This window comes from Penaeus japonicus, unplaced genomic scaffold, assembly GCF_977035675.1.
Source record: "Penaeus japonicus unplaced genomic scaffold, GWHDUDI00000001_assembly GWHDUDI00000022, whole genome shotgun sequence".
NCBI lineage: Eukaryota > Metazoa > Arthropoda > Malacostraca > Decapoda > Penaeidae > Penaeus > Penaeus japonicus.
In genome coordinates, this window is record NW_028234424.1 from 2,872,102 (window position 1) to 2,884,601 (window position 12,500).

At 37.8% G+C, this 12,500-nt stretch overlaps 1 protein-coding gene across 3 annotated transcripts in view; it reads left to right on the forward strand.

Moving 5' to 3' along the window:
- The window catches only part of LOC147469259 (uncharacterized), a 28,960-nt gene that overhangs the window by 1,868 nt on the left and 14,592 nt on the right, over window positions 1-12,500 (forward strand). For all 3 annotated transcript variants that reach the window (XM_086549311.1, XM_086549309.1, XM_086549310.1), the window contains exons 2-8: window positions 919-1,073; window positions 2,776-2,997; window positions 4,358-4,448; window positions 9,484-9,646; window positions 10,527-10,632; window positions 11,352-11,464; window positions 12,106-12,208. In XM_086549311.1, coding sequence (XP_086405437.1) covers window positions 919-1,073; window positions 2,776-2,997; window positions 4,358-4,448; window positions 9,484-9,646; window positions 10,527-10,632; window positions 11,352-11,464; window positions 12,106-12,208 — 953 coding nt within the window. The remainder of the gene's footprint in view (window positions 1-918; window positions 1,074-2,775; window positions 2,998-4,357; window positions 4,449-9,483; window positions 9,647-10,526; window positions 10,633-11,351; window positions 11,465-12,105; window positions 12,209-12,500) is intronic.

The following is a 12,500-nucleotide window of genomic DNA, read 5'->3' on the forward strand; positions in this document are numbered from 1 at the left end:
GAGAGCAAGAGAAAAAAATGAGTTTTTCGTAACGTTAGAATTTCTTCGAGTCCTGAAATTCTTCCTGTATTCAGATTCTCCTCTGCGCAGTTCTCATAAAGGGATCATGACAGCTCCGCTTATCGTAATCATACGGTATTTATAACCATGGTGTGAAATACGATCACGCGGCTGCGAGTCTTATCTTTTTTATTGGAGATAAAACGCATTTTATGGCGTCGAGGTTCATGTGCGTCTCATAGTGTGTGGTTGAGGTCTCCCGTTGTTCTTATCTTTCTTCGAATCGTATTTTCTTTCTCTCTCTCTCTCTCTTTCTCTTTTTTTCTCTCCTTCTTTCAATCTTTCTTTTTTTTTCCCCTTTTTTTTCTTTCTGTTCAATTTTCTTTCTTTTTTTCGATCAGTCTATCTTTTTGTTTCATCATTTTTTTCTTTCTTGTGTTTGTCTGTTTTGTTTTAACGTGGCATTATTTTTCGAATTTTTAATCGTATAGATATATAAGAATTGTCGTATAAGAATAATTGTTTATTCAATGATTAAGAAAAAAAAAACTAGGTTCGTTCTCCGTTTTGTGATCTTGACTCTCTTTTCTCTTTGTTTTTGTATTTTTCTTTTAGTCTCGTATATTTTTGTTCTCTTTTTTTCGTTCACCAAGCCTAGTTTACCTTTACTTTCGCTCCAATATGACCATTATTGCTTCAATAGGAATAGGTTATTTTTTATTATTTTTTCTTTTTTCGTTACTTTTCTGATTCTCTTTTTTGTTTTCCTGATGACCTTATTCTGTTCCAATTTAACCTTGTCTTACTCTGACCTTATTCCGTTACAATGAGACCTTTCTGAGTCCCACTCTGACCTCATTCCATTCCATTCTCTCATTGCATATCTGACCTAATGACCTCGCCTTGACCTCTCCTCAGAGATAGCGTGGGCTTGCCTGCTCGTCTGGGCGGGAGTGAGCCAGGTAATGGGCGTGAGACTGGAGAATGGGCGTTACGAAGACGTGGTGTTGGCAGTCGACCCGAGTATGGGATCTGACGTCATCACGATAAGCGACCTGGAGAGTAAATTACAGGTACGTTATATTTAGAGAGTGATGTAGAGGGTCCGTAGACTTTTTTTTTCACTTTTTTTTTTTTTGAGTGGTGGTGGGGTGGGTGGAGAAGGTAGTGTGTGTTTGTGTGTTTGTGTGTGTGTGTGGAGGGGGGGCAATCTTGAGTACAATTTAGATTTACAAGATATTTGTCTAGGTTGTGTTAAAGGAGGGTTTGTGAGGATGGGGGGTGCAGGGGTAGGGGTGGGCGGGAGGGGGAAGGTGAGAGATGGAGAGAGGAAGGTAGTCGGGGGGGGGGGGGGAATTTTGAGGATGATTTAGCATATGTTAGATATCTAGATCAAAGTATATTATTTATGCTCTAGATTTGTAATATGATTATCTATCTACTTATCTATCAATTTATGTTTGCGTGTATATACGTATGTCTGTATCTAATCATATATTCAGTTATATATCCATCTATCTATCCATTTCTATATTTATCTACCTATCTAACTATTTATCCCTCACCCTCATCTCTTATTCTTCATCTCTTTTTCCCTTCATCACCCTCTTTCCATCCTTTCCATTCTCCTTCCTTTGCCCTCTCTTTCTCCCACGTTCGCTCTTCTCTCCCTTCCCTTTTTTTTCTCCTTCCTTTTCATCTTCCTTCATCTTTCATCTCCTTCTCCCTCCCTCTTCATATTCATCTCCTTCTCATTTTTACCCTTCCCAACCCTTTTTCTCCTTTATCTTTTTTTCCTTACTTGCCCTCTCATTCTCCCACCTTCCTCTTCTTCCCTTTCTTTTTTCCTCTCCCCCCCCTCTTTTTCCTTACCCACCTTTCCTCATTCTTTTTCCCCGCCCTCCCCTCTCTCGTCTTCTCCCCCTGTTTCCCTTTCTCCCTCCCAAACTCTCCCTCCTTTCTCCCTCCCCTTTCCCCCTTTCTCTCTCACCTTTCCCCTTTTCTCCCTTTTCTTTTCCCTTTTCTCTTCCTTCCTCCCTCCCCTTTCCCTTTTGTCCTTCCCTTCCCTACCTTTCTCTTCGTTCCTCCCTCCGCTTTCCTCCTTTCTCTCTTCCTTCCCCCTTTCTCTTTCCCTTTCTTTCTCACTCTCCTTTCCCCTTTTCCCCCTTTCTCCCCGTGGGGGGTTGGGGGATGGTCCCCTTTCCCCTTCTCCCTTTCTCCACTTCTTTTCCCCCTTTCTCTCCCCTTTTCCCCTTCTTTTTTCCCACCACCCCTCCTTTCTCCTCCCCTTTTCCCCTTATCTTTCCCCTTTATTCTTCCTTTCCCTTTCCTTTTTTTGTGGGGGGGGGGGGGGGGGGGTTTTTTTTTTGTGGTGTTGTTTTTTTTTGTTGTGGGGTTGGGTGGGGTTGGGGGGGTGGGGGGGGGGGGGAGGAAAATAAAATTTCTTAAAAGTAATATCACGTCAATATCCAATACACTTTCCCCCTTCTCTCCACATTTACTACACCCTCATTTTTCCCCCCACCCTTTCTTCTTCCCCTTTCCCCTTCCCCCTTGCTCCCTCCCCTTTCCCCCTTTCCCTTTCCCCTTCCCCCTTTTCCCCTTCCTCACTCTCCCCTTTCCCTTTCCCTTTCCTTCTTTCCCCATTCCCCCTTACCCCCTCCCCTTCCCCATTCCCCCTTACCCCCTCCCCTTCCCCATTCCCCCTTACCCCCTCCCCTTCCCCCCTTTCCCAATTCCCCCTAATCCCTAATCGACGCCCCACTTCTTCGCCAGACCCTCCTGCAGGCAACCTCAGACTCCCTCCACGTCGCCACAGAAGGGAAGCTCTCCTTAGGGTCAGTCAAGGTCGTCATCCCACAGGAATGGGATGTTCTTGACGGCTTTCTCCAGGATCCTGTCGAAGGGGTAACGTGGGGTTCCTCCGACATCCGGTTGGTGGAGCCTGAGGAAGGGACAAATACTAAGTATGTGTCCCATTCGCCTCATACTCTACAGGTATGTTTTACTTTTTAATTTTTAATTTTTTTTTTCTTTTTTTTTTGGGGGGGGGGTGAGGTGGGGTGGGGTGGGGGTGATTGATTGTTTTTTTTTTATTGTGAATGAGGTTTGGTTAGGAAATGGATGTGTAGTGTTTGTTTGTTTGTTTGTGTGTGTGTGTGTTTGTGTGTGTAATGTATGTGTGTGTGTTTGTTTGTGTGTGTGTGTGTGTTTGTGTTTGTGTTTGTGTGTGTTCATGTGTGTAATGTATGTGTGTGTTTGTGTTTGTGTTTATGTTTGTGTGTGTGTGTCCATAATGTGTGTGTGTGTGTGTGTGTCCATAATGTGTGTGTGTGTGTGTGTGTCCATAATGTGTGTGTGTGTGTGTGTCCATAATGTGTGTGTGTGTGTGTGTTCATAATGTGTGTGTGTGTTCATAATGTGTGTGTGTCCATAATGTGTGTGTGTGTGTGTGTGTCTGTCCATAATGTGTGTGTGTGTGTGTGTGTCCATAATGTGTGTGTGTGTGTGTTCATAATGTGTGTGTGTGTTCATAATGTGTGTGTGTGTTCATAATGTGTGTGTGTGTGTGTCCATAATGTGTGTGTGTGTGTGTTCATAATGTGTGTGTTCATAATGTGTGTGTGTGTCCATAATGTGTGTGTGTGTGTGTGTTCATAATGTGTGTGTGTGTGTGTGTTCATAATGTGTGTGTGTGTGTGTGCGTGTGTGTTCATAATGTGTGTGAGTGTCCATAATGTGTGTGTGTTTGTGTGTTTGTGTGTGTGTGTGTGTGTCTGTCCATAATGTGTGTGTGTGTGTGTGTGTCCATAATGTGTGTGTGTGTGTGTTCATAATGTGTGTGTGTGTTCATAATGTGTGTGTGTGTTCATAATGTGTGTGTGTGTGTGTCCATAATGTGTGTGTGTGTGTGTTCATAATGTGTGTGTGTGTCCATAATGTGTGTGTGTGTGTGTGTTCATAATGTGTGTGTGTGTGTGTGTTCATAATGTGTGTGTGTGTGTGTGCGTGTGTGTTCATAATGTGTGTGAGTGTCCATAATGTGTGTGTGTTTATGTGTGTGTGTGTTTATGTGTGTGTGTGTGTGTATGTACATTTATCATACATACACACGTACATATACATATACTTCCTTCTCGTGTATGCACGTACACAATAACGAGCGAATATATCACACACACTAACAAGCTTATATCCATACACACAATATGAATACATAAACAAAAACAAACAAACAAAAAACACATAAACCAAGAACAAAAAAAAAAAAGAATTATATTTTGGCGTGTTTATAATTATCATATAACTAAATTATTATAACAAAATAATTATATTAACTATCCTCTTATCCATACAGCCTGGCCAGTGCGGAGTTCCAGGACGACATATAACTATCCATACAACTCTACTTAATCCTGACTATGCTGAAGACATGTATGGATCTCAAGGTAATTGGGTATGATGGTTGATGATAGTGATAGTTATAGAAAGTATGATGATAATGATGATGATAATGATGATGATAATGATGATGAAAATAGGATGATCGAATGATGATAAGAGAATGATTGTAAGAGTAAGAATGATAGTGTGATGATGATGATGATGATGGTAATGATGATGATGATGATAGAAATAGGATGATCGAATGATGATAAAAGGATGATTGTAAGAGTAAGAATGATAGTGTAATGACGATGATGATGATAAAGAAATGATAATCGAATAATGATAAAAGAATGATTGTAAGAGTAAGAATGATAGTATAATGATAATAATAAATAACTATTACAAAACAAAATTTATGATCGATAAGGATAATAAAAATGAATAGTAAATTTTTTTAAGAGTAAGAAATGATAGTGTGGATGGTGATGATGATGATGATAAAAGAAATGATGAGCGAATAATGATAAAAGAAGTGATAGTAAGAGTAAGAATTTTTTTTTGTTTTTTTTTTTTTTTTATTTAAAGAAATGATGATCGATTAATAATAATAAGAATGATAGGTAAGAGTAAATTAGAATATAGTGTTATGATAATAAAATATATTTAAAAAAAAAAAAAATGAAGATCGATTAAATGATAATAAGAATGAATAGTAAGAGTAAATTAGAGTATCTTTTTTTTTTTGTAGTATTGTTTATTGGTTTATCTTCTTCTTCTTCTTCTTCTTCTTTTTCTTATTTTTATCATTTGAGTTTTTTAAGTTGTTGTTTATTCACTTTGTATATCTGTTTCTATTCCTTTATGCATTTGATTTTTTTTCATATATTTATTATTTCTATGTTTTTTTATTCTTTTTAATATTATTTATCTGTCCATTCTTATTTGTTTCATTTATTGAATCATCAGTTTAATGAATATGAGAGAGAGAGAGAGAGAGAGAGAGAGGGGGGGGGGGGGGGAGGGTGGGGAAGAGCTTTCTAGAGGGCCCGCTAAGGGAGAGGGAGAGAGAGATGAGAAGAGAGAGAGAGGATAAGGTAGTTAACGAGAGAGAGAGAGATCAGAGAGAGAGAGAGAGAGAGAGAGAGAGAGAGAGAGAGAGAGAGAGAGAGAGAGAGAGAGAGAGAGAGAGAGAGAGAGAGAGAGAGAGAGAGAGAGAGAGAGAGAGAGAGAGAGAGAGAGAATCAAAGCGCGAGAGAGAGAGAGAGAGAATCAAAGCGCGAGAGAGAGAGAGAGAGAGAGAGAATGAAAGCGAGAGAGAGAGAGAGAGAATGAAAGCGAGCGAGAGAGAGAGAGTGAGAAAGAATGAGTAAGAGAGAGCGAGAGAGAGAGTATAGGAAAGAAAGAGAATATCAGAGTGAAGATAAGAGAGAGAGAGAGAGAAAAAGAGAGAGTGAAGATAAGAGAGAGAAAAGAAAGAGAAAACGTTTCATCCGTTTTAACCTTCATCCTCATTTTCTTACGTCCTCCCTCTTTCTCTCCATTCATTTCATATTTCATCCACCTACCCATTTCTCCACCTTACGTAACAGGTCACGTGATGGTACACGAATGGGCGCACTATCGCTGGGGTGTCATGGAAGAACACGGGTTTCCGGGGGACGAAAAATTTCCTGTTCATTACTCGAAGGGAGGCGATATGGAAGAACAGACCCATCTGCCGACGAAGCTGTTATGATGGAACACTGTCAGGAACTTTTTCAGAAGGAGTACTGTGTTCCTCTTTGGATGTTGTTTTCTATGTTGTTTTTTTTTATTTTTTTTTTTTGTGTCTTTTTTTGTGTGTGTATTTTTTTTAAGAGTGTTTTTTATGTGTTTGTATCTTTGTGTCTTTTTTCTTTTGTTTGTTTGTGTGTTTTTTTTTCTTTGTGTTTTTTTACTTATGTTGTCTTTAAAGTGGTACTTTTTTATGGTCTTTTTCATGGTCTTTCTATGTCTTTATGTTTTGTTTTTTTGTATCTTTATATGTTTTTTTTAAGGTTTGGGGGGGGGGGGGTTTTATAATGTCTATCTACTTATAGCTTTTCTTTTTTTTTTGGGGGGAGGGGTTTATGTCATGTCGTTGCTTTCTGTTTCTCAATGTTTTTAGTCTAATTTAGTATTCTTTAAATAATGACTCATCTTGGGTTCGTTATTCCAAGCCAATACAAACATAATTACTTGTAAGGATAATGTTTTTGCTACAATTTCCTATTGTAAGTTAGTACAGTCTTCCATAATTAAATCGTCTCTAACTAATATTTTCACTAAGTACTTTTGCATACTCTTAAATAGCTATGATTAGATTATCGCATTTTGAAATGGAAATTCTTCAATATCGGACGCAATAGTGTTTCCCAGTCTAAAAGCATATCGTTTATGTGCAATATTATATCTCACCAGTTTTGAAAAAGATTGTTGCAATTCGGGAAATATTTCTTACTATGACTAACTATCAACACGAAATTTCAAAACTTAATTGTTAGTTTGGTATGTTAATCTATTCTAAATTAACATGATATGCAATCAACCATGAAAAGCAATCAACATGAAAGGTTCCAATCAACATGGAAATTCAATCAACATGAAATGCAATCAACATGAAATTGCAATCACGCAACATGAAAAATTTCAACCAACATGTAAATTTTCTTCTTGTTAATTAATAAAGCGGTGTCTTATATCACTTATTACAGGGACCGGTTATCCTTGTAATCCTGCCGTAGGTTGACGTCGTCAGTGTATTTATGGGGTTTAGGGAACTATTATTCTCAAGTGTTTATTTTATCCAAATTCGAACCCTAGCTGCCACCGCTCTTCTCTCATGTACCTGACACGCAACGTCTGTGAGTATTTTTTTTTTTTTTTTTTTTGACACATAACTATTGTTTTTAACTGATCTGAGGTGTATTATTTCAGTGTACATTTCGTAGATGTACCATAATATTCATTTTAACGTAATCTCGTCTCACGCGCGCGCTCGCTCGTTGAAATCGAAGTATTTTATCTATATATGTGTATATATATCTACACATACACATATACATACACATAACACATACATCAGACACACACACACACACACACACACAACACACACACACACACACACACACACACACACACACACACAACATATATATATATATATATATATATATATATTATATTATATATATATATATATAAGTATATATATATAAATTATAATATGATATATATATATATATATAAATATAAATATATACCAGTATTATCTGAATATAAGGATATATTATATATATGAGTATATACAATATATACACACAAAACACACACACACAACACATAAATATCAACAGACAAACCACACACTGGCATCAACAAACAAACATATCTAACAATCTAATCAACATTTTATTTCCCCCCTCCCCCCCTCACCTGTTCCACTCCGTCTCCCCTCCTTCAGCCATCATGACTCGCGCTTCAACCCCACCCACCCACCCACTCACTCAACACCACCACCCACCCAAAGCCGCCCCACCCCAACTCAACCTATATACCACCCACCAACCCCGCCCACCCACACCTCACCCCATCCACCCCACTCAACCCCGCCCAACCCCACACTCAATCCTAAACCTACCCACTGGATGGTCATTTCTGTAGACAACCACACCACCCAATAAGAACTTGGGCGCCCAACACCGCTGAATATTCCACTGTGGGCGGCGCTCTGTGTGGGACTGTGATGAAACACTGCGATTTTTCAGTGAGTTTATTTTTCTATTTTTTTTCATGAGAGAGAAAGGAAAACGATAAGAAAGGGAATTGGTGATGATGGGATGATATAAGGATGAGAACAATAGGAATTGAATCGAATGATGATAAGAGAATGATTGTAAGAGTAAGAATGATAGTGTGATGATGATGATGATGATGATGATAAAGAAGTGATAATCGAATAATGATAAAAAAATGATTGTAAGAGTAAGAATGATAGTGTAATGACGATGATGATGATGATGATGATGAAGAAATGGTCATCGAATAATGATAAAAGAATGATGGTAACAGTAAGAATGATAGTGTAATGATAATAATAATAACTATTACAAACAAAATTATGATCGAATAAGGATAATAAAATGATAGTAAGAGTAAGAATGATAGTGTGATGGTGATGATGATGATGATAAAGAAATGATGATCGAATAATGATAAAAGAATGATAGTAAGAGTAAGAATGATAGTGTAATGATAATAATTATTATTTAAAAAAATGATGATCGATTAATGATAATAGAATGATAGTAAGAGTAAATTAGAGTAACTTTTTTTGTATTATTGTTTATGTTCATCTTCTTCTTCTTCTTCCTTTTCCTATTTTTATCATTTGAGTTTTTTAGGTTGTTGTTTATTCAGTTTGTAAATCTGTTTCCATTCCTTTATTCCTCCGATTTTTTCATATATTTCTTATTTCTTTGTTTTTTTATTCTTTTTAATATTATTTATCTGTCCATTCTTATTTGTTTCATTTATTGAATCATCACTTTAATAAATATGAGAGAGAGAGAGAGAGAGAGAGAGGGGGGGGGGGGAGAGAGAGAAAGAGAGAGAGAGGGAGGGACAGAGTGAGAGAGGATAAGAGTGAGAGAGAGAGAGAGAGGATAAGAGTGAGAGAGAGAGAGGGAGAGAGAGAGAGAGAGAGAGAGAGAGAGAGAGAGAGAGAGAGAGAGAGAGAGAGAGAGAGAGAGAGAGAGAGAGAGAGAGAGAGAGAGAGAGAGAGAGAGAGAAGAGAGGAAGAAAGAGAGAGAGAGAGAGAGAATGAAAGCGAGCGAGAGAGAGAGAGAAAGAAAGAGAGAGAGCGAGAGAGAGAGTATAGGAAAGAAAGAGAATATCAGAGTGAAGATAAGAGAGAGAGAGAGAGAGAAAGAGAGAGTGAAGATAAGAGAGAGAGAAAAGAAAGAGAAAATGTTTCATCCGTTTTAACCTTCATCCTCATTTTCTTACATCCTCCCTCTTTCTCTCCACTCATCCATATCATCCACCTACCCATTTCTCCACCTTACTCAACAGGTCACGTGATGGTACACGAATGGGCGCACTATCGCTGGGGTGTCATGGAAGAACACGGGTTTCCGGGGGACGAAAAATTCCCTGTTCATTACTCGAGGGATGAAGAACAGACTCTGCCGACGAGCTGTTATGATGGAACACTGGAAGGAACTTTTCAGAAAGAGTAATGTGTCTCTTTGGATGTGTTTCTATGTGTTTTTTTTTTTTTTTTTGGTGTCTTTTTTGTGTGTGTTTTTTTTAAGAGTGTTTTTTATGTGTTTGTATTTGTGTCTTTTTCTTTTGTTTTTGTGTGTTTTTTTTCTTTGTGTTTTTTTCCTTATGTGTCTTTAAGTGTCTTTTTATGTCTTTTTCATGTCTTTCTATGTCTTTATGTTTTTTTTTGTATCTTTATATGTTTTTTTTAAGTTTTTTATATGTCTATCTACTTATAGCTTTCTTTTTTTTGGGGGGGAGGGGTTATGTCATGCGTTGCATTTCTGTTTCTCATTGTTTTAGTCTAATTTAGTATTCTTAAATAAATCATGGGTTCGTTATTCCAAGCAATACAAACATAATTAATCGTAAGGATAATGTTTGTAAATTTCCCTTATGTAGTAAGTACAGTCTTCCATAATTAAATCGTCTAACTAATATTTTCACTAAGTACTTTGCATACTCTAAATAACTATGATTAGATTATCGCATTTTGAAATGGAAATTCTTCAATATCGACGCAATAGTTTTCCCAGTCTAAAGCATATCGTTTATGTGCAATATTATTCTCACCAGTTTTGAAAAGATTGTTGCAATTCGGCGAAATATTTCTTACTATTGACTAACATCAACACGAAATTTCAAAACTTAATTGTTAGTTTGTATGTTAATCTATTCTAAATTAACATGATATGCAATCAACATGAAAAGCAATCAACATGAAATTCAATCAACATGAAATTCAATCAACATGAAATGCAATCAACATGAAATTCAATCAACATGAAATTCAACCAACATGTAATTTTCTTCTTGTTAATTAATAACGTGTCTTATATCACTTATTACAGGGACGGTTATCCTTGTAATCCTGCTAGTTCGTCGTCAGAGTGTTATTTTATGCCAAATTCGACCCTAGCTGCCACCGCCTCTCTCATGTACCTGACACATCTGTCTGTGAGTATTTTTTTTTTTTTTTTTGACACATACTATTGTTTAACTGATCTGAGGTGTATTTCAGTGTACATTCGTATGTAAATATTTCATTTTAACGTTTATCTATCGAAGTATTTATCTATATATGTGTATATATATCTACACATACACATATACATACACATACACATACACAGACACACACACACACACACACACACACACACACACACACACACACACACACACACACACACACACATATATATATATATATATATATATATATATATATATATATATGTATATATATATATATATATGTATATATATATATATATATATATATATCTATATATATATATACATATATATATATATATATATATATATATATATACATATATACACACAAACACACACACACACACACATAAAATCAAACAGACAAACACACACTGGCAAACAAACAAACAAACAAATCTAACAATCAAATCAACAATTATTCCCCCCTCCCCCCCTCACCCTTCCCCGCGTCTCCCCCCTCCCTTCTCCCTCCTCCTCGCTTCACCCCCCCCCCACCCACCCACTCACTCAACCCCCACCCACCCACCCAAACCCCGCCCACCCCACACTCAACCCCACCCACCCACCCACTCAACCCCCGCCCACCCACACTCAACCCCCATCCACCCACTCAACCCCACCCACCCCACACTCAACCCAAACCTAACCCACAGGAAGGTCATTTCTGTGACAACACCACCCACAACCCATGGGCGCCAACACCGCAGAATATCCACTGTGGGCGGCGCTCTGTGTGGGATGTGATGAAACACCATAGCGATTTTCAGTGAGTTTATTTTTCTATTGTTTTCAAGAGAGAAAGAAAGGAAAACGATAAGAAAGGGAATTGGTGATGATGGTGATGATAATGACGGTTGTAATGATGGTAATAGCAGCTACAATAATGATGATGATTATTATAGCAATAGTGGTGATAACGATGTTAATGATGATAGTAATGATAATGATAATGATGATGATGATAATGATGATGATAATGGTAATAATTGTGGTAATAATGATAATTTTGATAGTGATAACAATAATGAGGATAAAAGATCATAAGAACGATGATAGTAATAAGGATAATAATGATAATAATGATAATAATGATAATGGTGATAATAATATTATTTATAATAATAATGATGACGACGATAATGATAATAACAACAACAGCAACAACAACAGCAATAATAATAATAATGATAATAATAATAATAATAATAATAATAATAACAATAATGATAACAATAATGATAATGACTATTATACCAAAAACAATAATAATAACGAACATATCAACAAAAATCAAAATATCATTAAATAACGATACCCATAACAAGAACAAAAACAAACAACAACACCAGCACAACCACGAACAACCATAATAACAAAGACCTTTCTCTTTGTTGCCCTTCATTGCAGACAAACAACAGACACACATGCAAATGCAACAGCGGTCAACGTCACTTTCCACAAGGCTGAAAAACCGAGGGTATTTCTGCTGTTTGATCCACCTCCAAATGTGGTAAGCTGGTTGCAGGGGGTTTGTGTTGAGTGGGGGGGGGATGAGGGGGTGGGGGGTTCGTGTTTAGTGGGGGGGGGTGAGGGGGTGAGGGGTGAGGGGTGGAGCAGGGTGGAGGGGGGAAGGGGGAAGGGAGTGGAGGGGGTGAGGGGTGGAGGGGAGGGTGTGGAGTGAGGGGTGGAGGAGTGTGTGGGGTGAGGGGGGGTGAGGGGTGGATGGGGTGTGTGGGGTGGAGGGGGCTGAATGGGTGTGTGGGGTGAGGGGGTGATGGGGTGTGTGGGGTGAGGGGGAAGGG